The 17,218-nt window shown below is 40.7% G+C and overlaps 1 protein-coding gene across 18 annotated transcripts in view; it reads left to right on the top strand.

Annotated features, from left to right (window-relative positions):
• The window catches only part of svila (supervillin a), a 246,635-nt gene that overhangs the window by 161,194 nt on the left and 68,223 nt on the right, over positions 1-17,218 (top strand). For all 18 annotated transcript variants that reach the window (XM_039753870.1, XM_039753862.1, XM_039753872.1 and 15 more), the window contains 5 exons: positions 518-604; positions 6,524-6,704; positions 10,909-11,081; positions 13,120-13,275; positions 16,314-16,450. In XM_039753870.1, the coding sequence (XP_039609804.1) occupies positions 518-604; positions 6,524-6,704; positions 10,909-11,081; positions 13,120-13,275; positions 16,314-16,450 (734 nt within the window). The remainder of the gene's footprint in view (positions 1-517; positions 605-6,523; positions 6,705-10,908; positions 11,082-13,119; positions 13,276-16,313; positions 16,451-17,218) is intronic.

Here is a 17,218-nt window from a genome sequence, read left to right as displayed (position 1 = left end):
CCCTGGGTTCAAATCCTGGACCAAAGCACTACCTGTAAAGATTTTGCTGCTTATCCTTGTTTCATTAAAGGTCTCCTCTGAGAGAAGCACATTCCGCAGGTCCTGGCTTTCCTCCCACCGTTCAAAAATGTGCAGATTGTGTGCCCTGTGGTTTCACTACCACTTCATCCAGGGTTGGTTGTTTGTACCCAGTATGGCTTAAGAATACAGCCACCCATGTTTGACACTGGTCTGATAAAGCACATTAGAAAATGAATGGACGGGAGGTTATTTTTGTATAAAATGAAAATGATTAACACAATTTGCTGCCAGAAGGGATCCTACTCTGTTGTTCACTTGAACCAAGACCGTTAACCTGAAAAATTCTCCAGGAGTGCTATGCAATGGCTGACCCCCAAAGGTCGTGTGAAAAGACAATTTGTCCCCCGTGATTAACAAGTATGTCAAAAATCAAATGCATTAAATTTGGTTTTGTTATTACTTAACAATTATTATTTTTTTCCTTCTAAATTCCCAGACATTGAAGCCAGACCAGATATGCCATTAGAAAGTGACCGAAAACTTGATAAACTTGAGTCTTTCTTGGGGAGATTAAACAGCAGAGGTAAGTAATTCTCAATTGAAGTATTCATTTTCTGCAGCAAAAATGGTCCTTGGCAGGCTGATCCGTTAAGCTACTTTGTGAATTTGAAAGAAATTAATGTCCATTGTCAGGGGTCACCCACAGTGACAGAGCAGCCTGTCTGACACTCAGCTGTTAAGTTGACCCCCACCTCCCAGTAGATCGTAAACCAAGGATGGACCAGCAGCAATTTGAGAGAAACCGGGGTCAAGGTGTCCAAATGTATAGGGTGCATATTTATTGCTCCAGGCAAGTGTTCGAGTGCAGTTATAATTGTCTTCAATAAATGGAGAACTTCATAAAAAAGTGCATCCCAATAGTCAATAAACAGTTCAATAAATAAACAAAATACAATGAAAAATTGTGGTTGAAATTTAACATCTTATTAACACTAGAATTACCAGGGCCTACAAAAAAACTTGTCAATCCGGCCCACCTTAAATCCTACCGCACCTGTCTGTCAGCGTCTTTTGTCCTGTAAACTTTTACAAGTCCTATAAATGTACATGGTCTGTTACAGATGCAAATCAGAATTGTTTTTTTAAAGAAACATCCTCTAACACAGGGGTGGGCAGCGTCGGTCCTGGAGGGCCGCAGTGGCTGCAGGTTTTTGTTCCAACCCAATGCATTAATGAGAAGTCAGTTATTGCTGATGACGCTCTTATTGCTTAACTGTCATTTTGTTGATTCAGTTTAGTGGTCTCGCTTGTTAAGGTTCCCCACTCTTCATTGTTTATTTCAGTCTTAAACAGCTGGCTGTCTTTAATGGCTCCGTATTAGCAATGAGATGTGAATGACTAAAGAGACGGCAGTTCTCCATCTCACTTGTCTCCATTTACACCTATGTGGGTTCATCCTGCACTATGTGATTTAATAAAACACTTAAGAGAAGAATGTGACAGACTGAAAATGATACGTTTTAGGCTTCAAATCATTTGGAAAGGAACAAATCTACGATAGAAGGACCTGACATTGCAGACTAGCAAGCCATAAAATTAAATAAGGCCTGAGATTGGCAACTGATTGGTTTGGAATGAAAACCTGTGGCCCACCAGGGCCAACAATGCCCACCCTGAGTTAAAGGGCCTGAGTCTTAAATAGCAAGTTAATTGATTAGTATTAAAATCAATTCATTAACCAATTACTTAATTATTTAGTAGTAGTTGCTAATTAAGAAAATGGTCAGAATGAAAACCTGTAGCCACTGTGGCCCTGCAGGACCGACGTTGCCCACCCCTACTCTAACAGGACAAATCAGTTATCAGGCAGGAGCAAAGCTGTTCATTGTATCTTTTAATTACTCCTCAGCAAAATGCCTTGGCGGGAGCATTCTTCAAAAGCAGTCCATTACAGCATGATCAGAATGGTCCGAGGAACAAAGGATAGGGGTTTATTTTATAAACAGTTGAATTCACATACAGTGTCAGTCAATGCATACATTTTACTGTTTCATTCATTGGTTTACACCCAAATGATTTATATAAAATAAAAGTCTGTTATATTATGAACTGCTTATGAGATGAACTACCACCCTTTTGAAATTTCTGTGCATATAACAATTATCCGTGTTCATTTTTTATAGGACATCTGCTGATTTCTTAGTCATCCTTCAGTACATTTTGTATATTACATCAACCTTTCTTCTGGTACATTCTTTATTTACTTGACCATCTCAGTGTTTTTCCTAAACCAATTCTTATATTTCAGTGTACATTTTGATGTTCACTTGACCTTTATCTGGTTTCTTGGTGTGCTTGAACAGGTTTCTGACATTTCTTAACTTTACGATGAATGCTGTGTTACCCTAAAATGTATTCTTCCACAAAATCCACCCATTCAGAAAAAAACACTCCATTAGCGTTTACTTAACAATCCATACACTAGCAGAGGGGTGTCCAACTCTGGCCCTGGTGGGCTGCAGTGGCTGCTCATCTGTTGGCTCGTTTCACGTCTCATTTCTGATTGGCTGCCATTTTAATGAATAAAACGAACCAACTCAGAGGAGTGAATCCTTAAAAACAGGGTTATTAAAATGAAGGGAAAAGTTAGAAGTGAAAATTGGTCAGTGATTAGGAAAAGGGTTACAATGAGAACCTGCAGCCACTGTGGCCCACCAGGGCCAGAGTTGGACACCCCTGCACAAGCAGAACCCTCTCACTTTCACTGATGACGACTCTTAGCAGCTTTTTTTTTTTTTTTTCTCCCTGTCAACTCCACCTTTGCACTGAAACTTGCATGCAACTGTCTGCAGCTTCCCCTCTGATTGACCACCACGTCCATCCTACTCGCTGTCCGCAGGCAATTCCGTCTTCTGGGAACTCGGACCCTTGGACTGTCCTTCTGCCACCTCACTCTGGTACCCACACAGCAATCTCAAGTCCAAAATATCTCCCCTGCCCCTGACTGCAGCAGTGGCAAAATCGACCCTGCTTTCTATGAAGACTCTCTACTTCTTCACACAGGAGACCACTACACTTGCAGCGCAGCCAATTTCCGTTCGCCCTTTCTCTTGGTTTTCAGTTGTCACTTCAGACTAACTTTATTGTAATCTCCTCCTTTTAGTTCTTTCGATCTCTTCTTCTCAAGCGACCCCCCCATACTGTGCCTTTGCTCTGCCTTTTACAGTGGAGGTGCCACCTTATCTGACCCATGGGAGCTAAGAATAAGGGATGATGGTGTAAATCACAAACCACACCTGTTTGATTTATTACGCTTTTCCCAAATTAGTGCACTCCAGCTACTCGGCTTTCCTACACAGCTGCACTACCAATGCAGATGTAGGTTTTCCACTCAAAAAAGTATCAATTGAGCTGCCTCTTCTACCGTATGTTCTGAGACGAACCCTAGGCACACTGTGCCACATCCATATTTGCACCTTTTTACTTTCTCGTATACAAAGTATAGGGAAAACATTGTAATCGTCCAAAAATTCGATTTGGATGAATCTCGACATTTTAGACCTCTGAGTCCGAAAATTCTAAAAATGGTATTATATGTATGTGTGTGTGTGTGTGTGTGTGTGTGTCATGTTCATGTAAATGTGATAACTTGAGTACACTTTCACTTGGGTCAACCAAATTTTGCATACAAGTACAGTGGAACCTCAGTTTACGGGTAACTTGGTTTACGAGTGTTTTGCAAGACAAGCTAAATTTTTTAATAAATTTTGACTTGATAAATGAGCGATGTCTTGCAATACGAGTAGTATGGATACACTTTGTCTGTTGAGCGTCATGTGATCGCAACTGAGCTGATGGTGGTTCTCTCTCTCTTGTGCGCGTCTCTCTCTCTCCCTCTCTCCCCTTATCTCGCTCGCTCCGCACCTCTCTCTCTCTCTCTCTCTCCCTTATCTCGCTCGCTCGTGTGCGCGTCTCTCTCTTCTCTTGAGGGCAATCGTCTCCTATTCTCCGTCTGAGTCTGTGTGCCTCACTCATATGTCAACATCCGTACGAGCGTATACTGTTTACTACAGCATTGTGACTGTGTGTGTGTGTGTGTGCTGTGAAGAGCGAGTCCCCATCTTGCGCCCCAAAACATGAAGCTGAGTCTCAGTACTTTAACAACACCAGCTTTATTCAGCTTGAAACAGCAACAGCGCTGTTATTTATTGTAGCGGGATCTTTATAATGTTCCTTGTATCACCCATTGACGGCAGGCGCTTATAGCATGTCTGCGATCTTTTTGGATGCGCTTATACGGCGAACTGCTACAGAGCTGGGAGACTGCGATTGCTTTGGGACGTTCTTCCGCGTGTCGTCCCATTGGGTGGAATCCCACAAGAGTTTAGAAACTCAGTCACACCAGCCATGATTCTTTTTAAAGGTAAAGTGCAGGTTTATTTGTTTGATGTATTTTTACTTTATATTTTGTATTAATCATTTTTATATGAATAGTTTTGGGTTGTGGAACGAATCATCTGAGTTTCCATTATTTCTTATGGGGAAATTCACTTTGATATACGAGTGCTTTGGACTGCGAGCACGTTTCCGGAACTAATTATGCTCGCAAACCGAGGTTCCACTGTATTAGGTACAAAACATAGATTTCCATCAACTTGAGTTATTTCCACTAAACAGAAGTGGTACTTTTTTATTCATGCAGCTACAGAGTCAGATTTATTCAACTTTTATAATAATTGTTCAATATATTATTTAGTTGACTTTATTTGTTGTTGCCGGCTCTTTAATGTACATAATATAAAAATATTGTCTTGCGGTTTACTCCTCAAATATTCTTCCCCATAACTGAGTATACGAGAAAGTCAAAGGCAGACCATGCCCGATTTTTCAAACTTAAAGGAACAAAAAAATATATCTACACTCGGGAAGAGCAATAGTGTAAAGGGCATTTTAGAAAAGATAAGGGTATTTTATTGTAACTGAAGCAAAGGCAAAGATTACATCATTCTTTAAGGATTACAAAAGTGTTCAAATGATTTATAACAATGAAATATTTTGTACATGTTTGCACAAAAGAAGTAATGTGCTTCAGGCAGAATCTTTTTAAGGAAACAAAGTGCTTAAGGATTTTTTTTTTATTTTTTTTTTTTTATTAGAGTCTGATAATATTAAGGCACTAGATGCCTGAAAGAAAAAACTGAACCTCTTAGGCCTGATGAAGGCTCAGCAATAATACTAAACACTTTTTTTTTTTTTTATTGTGAAATTTTGTGAAGTTTTTCCAACTTAAAAAACGGAATTAAAAGATGCAAATGTGTCTCCAGTCCACAAGAAAGAAGATCAATTGGATCCCAGGATTACCTTCATCTGCTTTTAAAATAAGGAAAGCTTTGATTGGGAACAAACGGGATTCACTGCTGGTAACTTGGTGGTACAGTAATTGGTACGGCTACAGCTCCTTGAGCATAATAGGAAAGGCGCTATATAAATTTATTATTATTAAGCTCCAATCTGAAGTTGGTAACTGCCTGTGAAGTTTGTATGGCATCACTCGTGTCTGCATGGCTTGAGTTTTTCCCCTGTGACGATATTACACATTTTCCTGGTGAGGCTCATGGTGGTCACCTTATATTCTGTACCTTCCTCTGAAATCTTCTGGAAAATTCCCAATTACCACCAGGCCAGATGAGTGTGGGAAATCCTTTTTTTGTGTGCTGGTTCTGTCATTGGGCCTTGTCTAATACTCTTTACAAAGGGGCCATCCAGAATATATCCTAATTACAAGTCAAAACCAGGTACACGTTAAAATCCATCCTCATTGGCTGCAGAAAATGCACAAAAAAACTGCATCATTTTCTGGCATGACATGAAAACCTATTTTGTTTTGCACACACACCCACAAATTGGCACCATTCTAAAATGAGCTTTTACTGACATTTTGAAAATCATAGAATCTTCCTTTTTATCTGTGTCAATAGGAGTCTGGTGATGGAGTCAAACCTTCGCTATCGAGTTAGATTCAGATATCCTCATGGGAAAAGCATTTTGCAATTAAACATTTTCTTGAGAGGTTGTCAGAGACTGTGAAGAAGAGTAGACACAATACTCTCTGAAGCACCAGGGTTTGGGATTTTAAGAATGGCTAGATGAACGAGAAGAATAGTTTGAGAGTAAACCGGCCGTTGGGCTCAGCGTTTCTCATTGATTTCCGTTCACGTCGATGGAAGATGACATCGAGTCATCAGAGACATTCGAAAGTGGGGTGTGTGGCAAAGTATTTGGAGAATTAGCTGGAAGGAACATCACATGATGAAGTGTAATCTTCAGAGTTAGGTGGCCTTGGATTCTCTGCACTGAAACCCTTGTGTTTTCTCAGCATTGATGCTTTATCATGTAGTCTGCCTGCGTATTTATGAGCCCAGTGCTGTGTAAAGTGAAAGGTTTTGTGTTTTGGACTTTGAGAAATTAATCATTTTTTTTTTTTATTTTAATCTCACTTCAGTGGCGGGAATGCAAGAGACAGTTTTAACAGTAACAGAAAAGAAAGTGAAGGAAGTGATGAAGTTGGACGATGAAGAAACATTTGCAAAGTTCTACCGGCACATACAGCATTTTCCACACCTGTCTGGTGCAGAGATTCAGAGAGATGACTTTGATGCCATTTTTGATCCTTCATCTCCAAAGTAAGCTTTCAGCTTTTTATTTAATAATCTATATCCTTATATATAATTTAATACTATCCATATGTATTGTGTTCACGTCAATACCTCGACTCCAAAACAAGTTCGACCCATGCAATGGGATTCTGCCTCTTTAGTTAGAACATAACGTGGTGGACGCAGTATTGCATGATTGGCTAAGAATGTTCGAATGCTTCAGTGATGCTGCTGGACGGCCGAGTATAGTAAGTCGCTGTTGGTTCGAGCAGATAACAGTAAGTTCGGTTGGTTTTTGGAACATTGGTTTGGTGGGGCGTACTTTCCACGACTAACATTGTCGTCTGACATAAACCCTTCGACAGCTCCGGAACCGTAAGTAATTTAGAACGTATCGCCATTTGCTTCGTACGTCGAAATCAGTCTTTGGGCAGTTCGGTTTTGGCATCCGTCCTACTGACATCTATTGGCAAACTGAGTAATGATGGCTGGGTATTTAACAATGGTCATTGTTTACATTTTAGCCGATCTCCGATCTAAAATGACCACGCCAACATAATTATTACTCCGACTCTGATTAGAGTCATAAAATACGGTTTATTTTGAAAATGTGTGTGCCGGAAAAAATCAAATGAGGTGCACCGAAGAGCCGAGTTCACGTCTCGCAGCCCCGCTTAAACAGGAAGCTCTTCATTACATCGGCCAAAAAGGTCTATTTAGAGCACAAATCAGTGCCAAGATAACAAAATCATTTCAAGGACTTAAAAAAACAAATAATTCTTTGCAGAGAAAGTATGGATTTCACAAACGTAGAAATTGTAGCCCGATTCGATCGGCTCCCAGTCGTTAGTGTATATATGTAAAAGTCAATGTGTGTGTATATGCATGTTCCAGCATCACGTCCGAATGGCTGGACCAATTTTCATGAAACTTGGTACACGTGTTTCTCAATAGTTGACTAAAAATACTGTTGGGTGAAATCAACCCTAACCCACACCCTTTGGGTACTGTGGGGGGTGATCTTGCGGTCTTATATGCATGTTATCATTCAGTTGACCTCGGAACGACCACCAGAGGGCGAACTGGAGGTGACTGCCAGCATTCTTTATGTTTGAGCGCCACCGCGCCCCTGTTGCTTTTGAAATTAAATCGAGTTCTATGCGTGCAAGTGTGTGTGTGTGTCTGTCCAGCCCGGAAGTGAGACATAGAGTCAGGGTGAGGGCTCCAGCTCCGAGGATTTGCAAGCGAGGCCAGCACACTGGCAAAAGGAAACCTCCTAAGAAAGACAGACGCACAGTTGCTAATGCACAAACGATGCAAGCACGTCGGCAACATGAATCCTCGTAGCAGAGAGATGCCCAGAGTAGTTCTGACGATTTCAATTCTTTCTAGAATCCCGTGCTTTTAACAACACGGGCTTACACAGTTAGTATATAGCAGGCGACTGCCAGCATTCCTTACGCTTGAGCACCACCGCACTCCTGTTGCTTTTTCAAATTAAATTGAGTTGGCAGGTTCCGAGCGTCAACTGGATGATAACATGCATACAAGACCTCAAGACAAGGACATTAGTAAGTCTTCATTGTTTAATTTTATTTTTAAAGTTGTGGGGTTTTTTTTTTTTTCCTCAAACAGTTTTAAAAAAACACCTTTTGTTTTCCTCCCGGGCAACGCTGTGCATTTCAGCTAGTTATATTGTACGAGAATTTCTGGTGTTTGGCCATTGATTGTCTCATTAGTCTCTGAATCGACAGGAAATTCCAATGTGGAGGATTCTTCTTCTGTATCTTTGAGTGTAAATATCACTACTGTTCTCATTTGATTGTCTAAGCTCTGTCATTGCGATTATTTTTCTTCTAGTTTCAACAAGTATGTAGCGGTCAGCAATTGGCAGTTTTTATAATATTCATTTTTACTTTCCCATATACAAAGTATAGGGAAAGCATTGTAATCGCCCAAATATTCGATGTCAAAGTTTTGATGAATCTCAACGTTTTAGACCTTCCTGCCTTTCTTGTATACAAGTACAGGAAAAGTATTGGAATCCTTTAGAAATTCCATTTTGAGATATTGATGAATCTCGACGTTTTAGACCTCCCCAAGTCCGAAAATACCATTTTTGAAATTGTCTGTTTTTGTTTGTGTATGTAAACCTGGTAACTTGAGTACGCGTTCACTTAAGTCAACCAAATTTTGACAGGTACAAAACATAGCCCAAAAGTTGACAGAAATCTATCTCTGCTAACCAGAATTGGTACTTTATTGTTTATTCACAAGCTGCAGAGTCTGATTTATTAAACTTTTATAATAACTAGCTGTGTAAGCCCGTGCTGTAAAAAGCATGGGGTCCTAGAAACTATTGAAATCGTCAGAAAGAAAACTGAAATGTCATGTAATTGAAAGTTTCTTCTGAGGTTTCGTTTTGCCAACGTGCTTGCCTCGCTTGTGTATTGTATTAGCGGCGGGAGGAAAAGTAAAAGGATACCATTTGCCGATGTGCTCGCCTCGCTCCTGTATTAGCCGCTAAGCGCGAGTGACTCTTTGGAGGTTTCGTTTGCCGATGTGCTCACCTCGTTCCTGTATTAGCCGCTAAGCGCGAGTGACTCCTTCTTCTGAGTTTTCATTTGCTGCCATGCTGGCCTCGTTTGTGTATCTTCGGAGGTGGACTCCTTACCCCGACTCCACCTCTCACTTCCGGGCCAGATAGACCCACACACTTCCACGCGTAGACGTTTATAATAATAATTGTTCAATATATTCTTCATTTGATTTGATTTGTCATTGGTGGTTCTTTAATGTACATAATATAAAAATCATTGTCTTGCAGTTTACTCCTTAAAAATCCATCCCCACATCAAAGTATATGAGAAAGTCTAGGGGAGAGCACTCCCAATTTTTAATAAACTAAGTTATGCTTGCAAATGCTTATTAACATGGTTTGACGTGTTCATCGCATAAGCTAATGCGGCCGACTTGAGGTTTTGTGACAATTCATTGCATTTTCTTATGCTGTCGAGATTATCACTAGGTGTGCCACTTTAGATGCCTGATTGAGTTAACAGCCCTATGATGATAATTTGTTTTCTAATTGATTTTGGTTTATTTTCATTGCACAATGCTGTTTAACGAGAAGTATTAGGTACTCTTCTTCCAGCAGCCATATCACCTGCACTTCAATTCCAACTTGTTTTGTTGAATTCAGGTCTGGTGATTGGGAAGGCCACCAAAGAACAATGAACTCCTTGTCATGTCCATGAGACCAGTTTGAGATGACTTTTGTTTTGAGACATGATGCATTGTCATGCTGGACGTACCAGCCGCCATACCATATGTACTTCAGAAGCTGAGCAAGTTTGGGCCTACCCAGTACTTGGATGGGAGACCAACCTGAACACTTGGGTTGCTGCTGGAAGAGGTGTTGGTGAAGCCAGCAGGGGGCGCTTACTCTGTGGGCTGTGCGGCGATCCCATTGCCCCAGTGCACTAACTGGGACACTGCTGAAAATTTTGTGCTGTCCTTTGGATGTGGTGAAAGCCAATAACCAGGTCTTTGGTTTTGATGATGTAAAGATGCAGATAGTTCTCAAATTTTTCCACCTGACTCCTCTCATCTGTCTCATTCCCCCCCTTATCAATATACAGCATTAGTACAGAGTTATCTGGGAATTTCTGCAGGTTATATGAGCTACAGTTATATTTATAGTCAAATGTGTACAGAGTGAAGAGAGGAAAGCAGACAGGCCTGTTCCTTGTGGTGCTCCAGTGATGCTCTCACAGTCCTTGAGTCTCTCCACCTGCCTGACAGATACTCCATTATCCAGGACATCATAAACCCATCCACCTGCAGATCTCTTAACAGGGATTGCTGGATGGTACTGAAGGCACTGTAGAAATCAAAAAACATGATCCGCACAGCTTTGTCCAGGACAGTGAGAATAAGCCTTTCTGAAGCAGACAGTTGCATCCTCCACTCCAATCTTTGTCCGATAGGCAAACTGCAGTGGGTCCAGGCAGTCTACCACAAGAGGACTCATCTAGTCCACTCATGATATGAGACGTTAAGTGCCATTGGTCTATAGTGATTAGGTTAAGAATTTCCTGTCTTTTTGAATCGGATGCAATATAGGATGAAGTGGAACTTTCTGAAGCCTTAGGGACACTGGATAGGTGACAGAGGACATCACCAAGTCCTCACCATGACGCTAGTTTCTTTCTCTTTCACGATCTACCAGGCTCATCTCTGCTGTAACGGAACATAAAAGAGCAGTGAGGCCTACTCGAAACGTTCAGTCATCTAAGAACCCTCTGAAGCTGCTAGCTGCGAGAGAAGATATCCGTCACGAATACACCGAGCAGAGATTAAACATCGCCTTTATGGAGTCGAAAAGAATGAAAGCAGAAAAACGTGAGTTTGGTGTTTGTTTTGTCTCTTACACTCTCTCTTTAGTTTCACACTCAGAGACTGTTGGTACTTTTAAGATTTTCTATTTTAAATTTTTTGTCTAATCATTAGAATTGATGAGTGTAGAGCTTTATTTAATGCGTGTTTATTTCAGATCCTATGCTACTGGGCCCTGGAGCAAGGCCATTAACCTGAAAAATACCCCGGGGCACTGTACAATGCTGTGCTGTGACCCCCAAAGGTCAAATCAGAATATCAAGATCCCTGTCTGTAGTATAGGAAATCCTTGTCTTTGTTGCTCTATTAGAAGTATCAGTTAATGTTAAATGTTGTAACAGGGCTGCTACTGAAAATGTGGCCAATAATATAGGATACAGTAGATAGAAAAAGTCTACACACCCCTTACCAAAATCGCAGATTTTGTGTAATAAAAAAATAAAACCAAGAGAAATCCTGTCAGAACTTATTCCACCTTTATTGCAAAATTGCAATCTTTACACAGAAGGTGTAAACAGATCGGAAAATATTTAGTGAAAAAAGGGGGGGAAATCCTACAAAACCCTGGTGGTGTTAGTGTGCTGACCCTTTAATAATCAAGGGCGTGGCTGCATTCAGAATCAGCCAATCACAAAGTCTCATCATAAATAGCTGTTAGTAAACACCTCACACCAATTAAAGTGGCTCTGATTGAGCTCCGATAACGTTTGGCTGTTCCTGTAGGATTATTGTGATATCTTCTTGGTTGCAACATACTGTACTCCAAAAGCCAGGGTCCGCAAAGAATTTGAAAACCTGAACAGCATCTTATCATTGAAAGGTATCTGTCAGGACATGGGTACAGAAAAGTACCCAAAGCATCAACAAGTGGAGAAAATATGGCTCAACAGCAACTGTACCAAGATCGGGACATCCCTCCAAGATTGAGGAGAAAACTGGTCAGGGAGACCACCAAGAGGTCTACAGCAACATTAAAGGAGCTGGAAGGATTTCCTGACAAACTGCTGGTTGCTTCTTACATGTGACAACAATTGGTCGTATTCTTCATATGTCTGTTTCATGTGGTAGGGTAGTAAGATGAAAGCCTTTTCTCACAAAGAAAAACATCCAAAGTCCAGCGAAACTTTGCAAAAAGTTCTACCCGGGTCTCCCACAACCAGGTGGAAAAACGTATTCTGGTCTGATGAGACCAAGGTTGGACTATTTTTGCCATAATTCCAAAAGGTGTGTTTAATGCAAAAATACCAGGGCAGCACATCATCAAAAGAACAGCAAACCCACAGTGAAGCATGATGGAGGCCATGGCGTGCTTTGGGGCTGCATTTCTTCAGCTGGAAGTGGGGCTTAAGTCGAGGTGATCGGAATCATGAAGAGCTCCAAGTATCAGTCTGTTTTAGCACAAAACCTTCAAGTATCTGCTAGAAAGCTGAAGAGGAACTTCACCTTTCAGTGTGACAACGACCCAAAGCATACATCAAAATCAACAAAGCAATGGCTTCATCAGAGGACCAAAGTTCTGGAATGGTCCAGCCAGACCTGCGGAGTGACCTGAAGAGAGCTGTGCACACAAGATGTTGTCGGAATTTGACAGATCTGGAATTTTTTTGCTAGAGGAGTAGGCAAAAATCACCAACTCCAGATGTGCCAAACTGATTAACAAAAGACTGAGTGCTGTAATAAAACCAAAAGGGACTTCAACTAAGTATTAGCTAAGGGGGTCTGCACACGAATGCAATCTGTTTTTTTTTTTTCCACTAAAAAGTTTCTGATTTGTTTTCCCATTCTTTGTATAGATTGTAATTTTGCCATAAAGGTGGAGTGAGTTGTGACAGGGTTTCTCTTGCTTTCATTTTTTTATCACACAAAATGTGTGATTTTGGCAGTGCTGTGTAGACTTTTTATATCCACCGTATATAGGATTGCACAATGGGTAAAAAAAAATAATCGTAATCTTACGTTTTTTTAATCACTTAAATTATAATGGAGATTTTTTTTCTTCCCATGTTACAAATTGTTTTTATAATTAATTTTTTTTCCCTTTCAGTGGTCAAGAATTCTGGTTTCTCTGATGTAGCATTAGCTGGCCTAGCGAGTAAAGAGAATTTTAGCAGCGTCAGCTTGAGAAGTGTAAATATGACTGAACAAATGTCAAACAACAGTGCGGTGCCATATAAAAAACTAATGCTGCTTCAAGTTAAAGGTAACGGATTTTATCTCTTTAATTTTGATGGCCGGTTAGTCATAAACATCTTAATTTGCCTTGATTCGGAGTGCTCATAAGAAATGTTCTGATTTGCTTCATGAGGTAGAAGTGCATAATAAACCAGAGCAGTTGCATCAGATATTTGAAATTTTAAGTGTGGAGTTCACTTTTACATTTTTTAAAGTCTAAATATTCTCAATTGTAATGAAGATTTGTCATTTTTCACACTCTGAGTAAGGTCCATTGAGGGGTTAGATATCTAGCAAAGATCGACAAATTACATCATTCATATTTCGCTGGCCTTAAAAGTCTAAAGCGTAGTTTATTAAACTAATTTTGGGTCGCACAGGGTGATGACTCACCCTTATATTCAGTGGAAAAGGGTCCCCCAGGGTCTGAAGTGTCTCGTAATGGACAGCTTAAGCATCGCCATTGCTCTGCTGTGACTCTTGTCACCGATTCTCCAAGGTGGAGGGACACCTGAGGGTCGTCATGGACTTGGGTTTTGAAGAAACTAAGAAGAGCAATATTGTGGTGTGTGAAAAAGTTTAAAACATTGGTCTAAAACGATAAACCACATGCTTATGTTTGTGATTTATTTTTAACCTGCTTTGTGTGGTTCTTAAAGGGCTACAGCTACTCGAAATGGTATTAAATGACACTCCAATGACCCATATTACTGGTCTGGTCATGTTGGGGAGCATGTGCTTGTACAACGGACATTGTTGCACCCACCACTCAGTGAAACGGCTCGAGATCCCAGTTGGCAACCCCCAAGGCAGACACACGGTCCTATCCCACCACCCCATCCCTCCCCAACCCCAGGTGTTACGTGGGCATCCCCTTGGCCTGGTTCAGCCGCTGGGATCCTCGGCAATGAGGGTGCTGTGAGCCACATCTCTTCCTTTGGGGCCGTAACTGACACTCCCTCACGATGCAGGTAATGTGCCTCATTCAGGACTGCGTGAGCAACACGAAGTCAAACTAGCGGTACCCAAAGATTCTCCGAAGAGATGCAGTACCGAAAAGTCCAGTCTTCATCTTCTTATATTACTGATCCCCATTTTTTCAAAGTTTTTTGTGAAAAGAAGCAACTTTGACCCCTCGTATCCCATTAGGTTTGTGAGCCCCTGAGGTTCGTTGATGTGGCATGGGCAACTTCAAGTTCTTCTGATCATTTTTACTGAAGACCTCTATTGGTTTACTCTTTATCATAAGGGTGTAATCTCCGTCACAAAATGTGGTCCAAAGATAGCATAAAAATTAAGGATTTTTCAGGTCTAGAGGGCCAAATTTGCCATGGTCCAAAAAACTCAATGTCTTTCATAAACAGCCAGCAAGACAAATCAAACAGTGTGTCATTTGTGGGGTCTTGCTTGTACCAGTTAGGAGGCACCTGAACTGATTTTAAATGTAATTCTTCAGAGCATGATATGAATGAGTAGGTAACAATGGCCTTACAAAAGAGGTACGATTGCTACACTTCACCGCCCGTAAGGGAAGTGCACAATGTCCGAAAGAGAGGTACTAGCATTAAAAATATTTGGTCTTTGACCCCTCTTCTCTCCCAGGCTTGAGCCAATAGTCAAACGAAACCCTGATAAGTAAAATTGATTAAATATGAAAGTGTATTGCAGTCAAGAAACCAGGGTTTACACATGTCTATTAAAAGGTGACAGGGTGCTCATTTTGTGATCATGTTTCTCACAGACCGGTCCGATTTTTTTTATATATATATATATATATATATATATATATATATATATATATATACACACACAAAAAAAACAGTGCATAGAATAAAAAGGAAAATTAAGAAAAAGAATGATTAAGCAGAGTCTGGGGCGAAATGACGACAAATCTTGTCTTGCTGTTCTCGCTGAACGATGCGAACAAAAACAGGTAGGTGGATATGGCAGCTTGGCTTCCTTGCTCTTTATTCCTTAGGATAGTGAGTCCAACTCGCCGACAGGAGCACTCGAAAAAACCATCTAGCCATATAAAGAAACCCATACATCATCTCTGGGATTCACCTGGCTCGTTCTTTTCTTCTGGGTGGTCACCCCAGAAGAGCGGATGTCCCTGGTTGGTTTACCCTCGTCATCTTTCTAGGCTTGGATAGATAGATGGACGAGCCCTTGGCTTTACTGCTTTCTCTTTCTCTCTCTCTCTGTTAGCAGTCTTCCTTTAAAGAAAAAAAAAAGTTTCCTGCTAAAATGTCCCATTTCCTGCCTCGGTAATCATAGAAACATAACACCGCCCCTTAGGCAGCTGAAATTCCTACCAATCCAGGTCTTCCCAAACTTAGCTGCCGACTACAATGCCTGAATGGAAATTTCTTCATCATTATCAAGTCCCTATAATAGAGGGAAAGGCAAGTCAAGAAGGCAAACCCGATTTTAGCTCTCTGTAGTCTTGCTACTAGTGGGCAGTGTGACTGGTGCCCAGTCCTGGGATGATTCCTGCCTTGCACCCAATGTTGTCTAGATCATGTTCAGCTTCCTGGATCCACAAACTAAGTATGGCAGGTTTGATGACAGATATCAAGATGGCTTATACTGTTCCAAGATCCTTCGCCCTCTTGATGCTCTGTTGCAATAGCTTATACTGACACAGCCTGAAGTTACATAGTCTTTGATTTTCAGATTTTCAGATTTCCAGAGCTGAATTATACATTTATAAAAGTCTAAATTGGTCCACAATTTTTTTTTGGGGTTGCAGGAATGAAATACCTGATTTTTTTTGTTTTGTGCTGAATCCAAAAATTTGAATTTTAGAGTATCGGGTAAGGACTTCAGTTTGAAAGTATTTTATACTATCATGCTTTTTTAAATGACAAAGGTATAATCTAAAACTTGTCCACTCTACTTTCCTACTATAAAATGAGACATGTAATTAAAACGATGCTATTCTTTTAATGTACTTAAAATGTCCAGTCAATACCTGAATATAAGTTTGGTACTCTCTTTTATAATGTGTGTTGCTGTTCCAAACTGGTTTCATGGGTCTATTTTATAATTCTTGCTATTGTTCAGGGCGCAGGCACATACAGACAAGACTGGTTGAACCTAGAGCGTCGTCTCTGAACAGTGGGGATTGTTTCTTACTGGTAACACCACATCACTGCTTCATATGGGTTGGAGAATTCGCTAACGTCATTGAAAAAGCAAAGGTAAGACTCGATTCCATTCAAAATGTAAAGTTGGCTTTGAAAAACTGTGCTAGCAATGCCCTGGCGTTGTAATATTCTTCTCTTGACTGCGTGGGTGACATCCTCAAATCACTCCAGAGTTTTCCTTCAACATCTGCAGGGCTGTGGAGTTGGAAGCAATTATTGGGAGTCGGTAAAAATGTACCTTTGTACACTTGTACCAATGTACACTGTGACAAAATGTAAATTGTAATATGTTAATTTCCAATTTTGCATATACTAATTCAATAAAGTTATTTTTTATGATTGCCTTTTGATAAAAATAGTCTGATTATGGGATACTTATGTTTTCAGTCAACAATCTGATTACAAATTGAGGCGCCCTCTGAATCAGTGGTGTGATAAATCTTGGAAAAGGGGAGTCCATTGTTTTGTGTAGTCCTGCAGATCTTAAACCTGCTGTTAGGATTATTTGGCAACTGTAAAAAATAATGTACCCTATGGTTAAAGCCTTTAATTCTCTTTTAACTTTGCTTTATGCCTGGCGTACTATACACTATTACGTATTTTGAAGAGAGAGCGAGCGGTTAGGATCATGCACTGATACAGCGCATTGCCGCACCCACCGCATGATGAACCAACTCCCAGACTAGGACCCGAGTGGAGCCATGCAACGGGTGACATCACCACACTAGTTCAGGTGGAATGGAACCAGTGTGACTGGAGTGCCAATTCTGCCACCAACCCCCAGGTTTTTCCCTGCAGAAGGTGGACTTTTTTTTTTTTTTT

This window comes from Polypterus senegalus, chromosome 5 (assembly GCF_016835505.1).
Source record: "Polypterus senegalus isolate Bchr_013 chromosome 5, ASM1683550v1, whole genome shotgun sequence".
NCBI lineage: Eukaryota > Metazoa > Chordata > Cladistia > Polypteriformes > Polypteridae > Polypterus > Polypterus senegalus.
The sequence above is the reverse complement of the archived record's forward strand: the minus strand, read 5'-3'. Positions and strand labels throughout refer to the sequence as shown.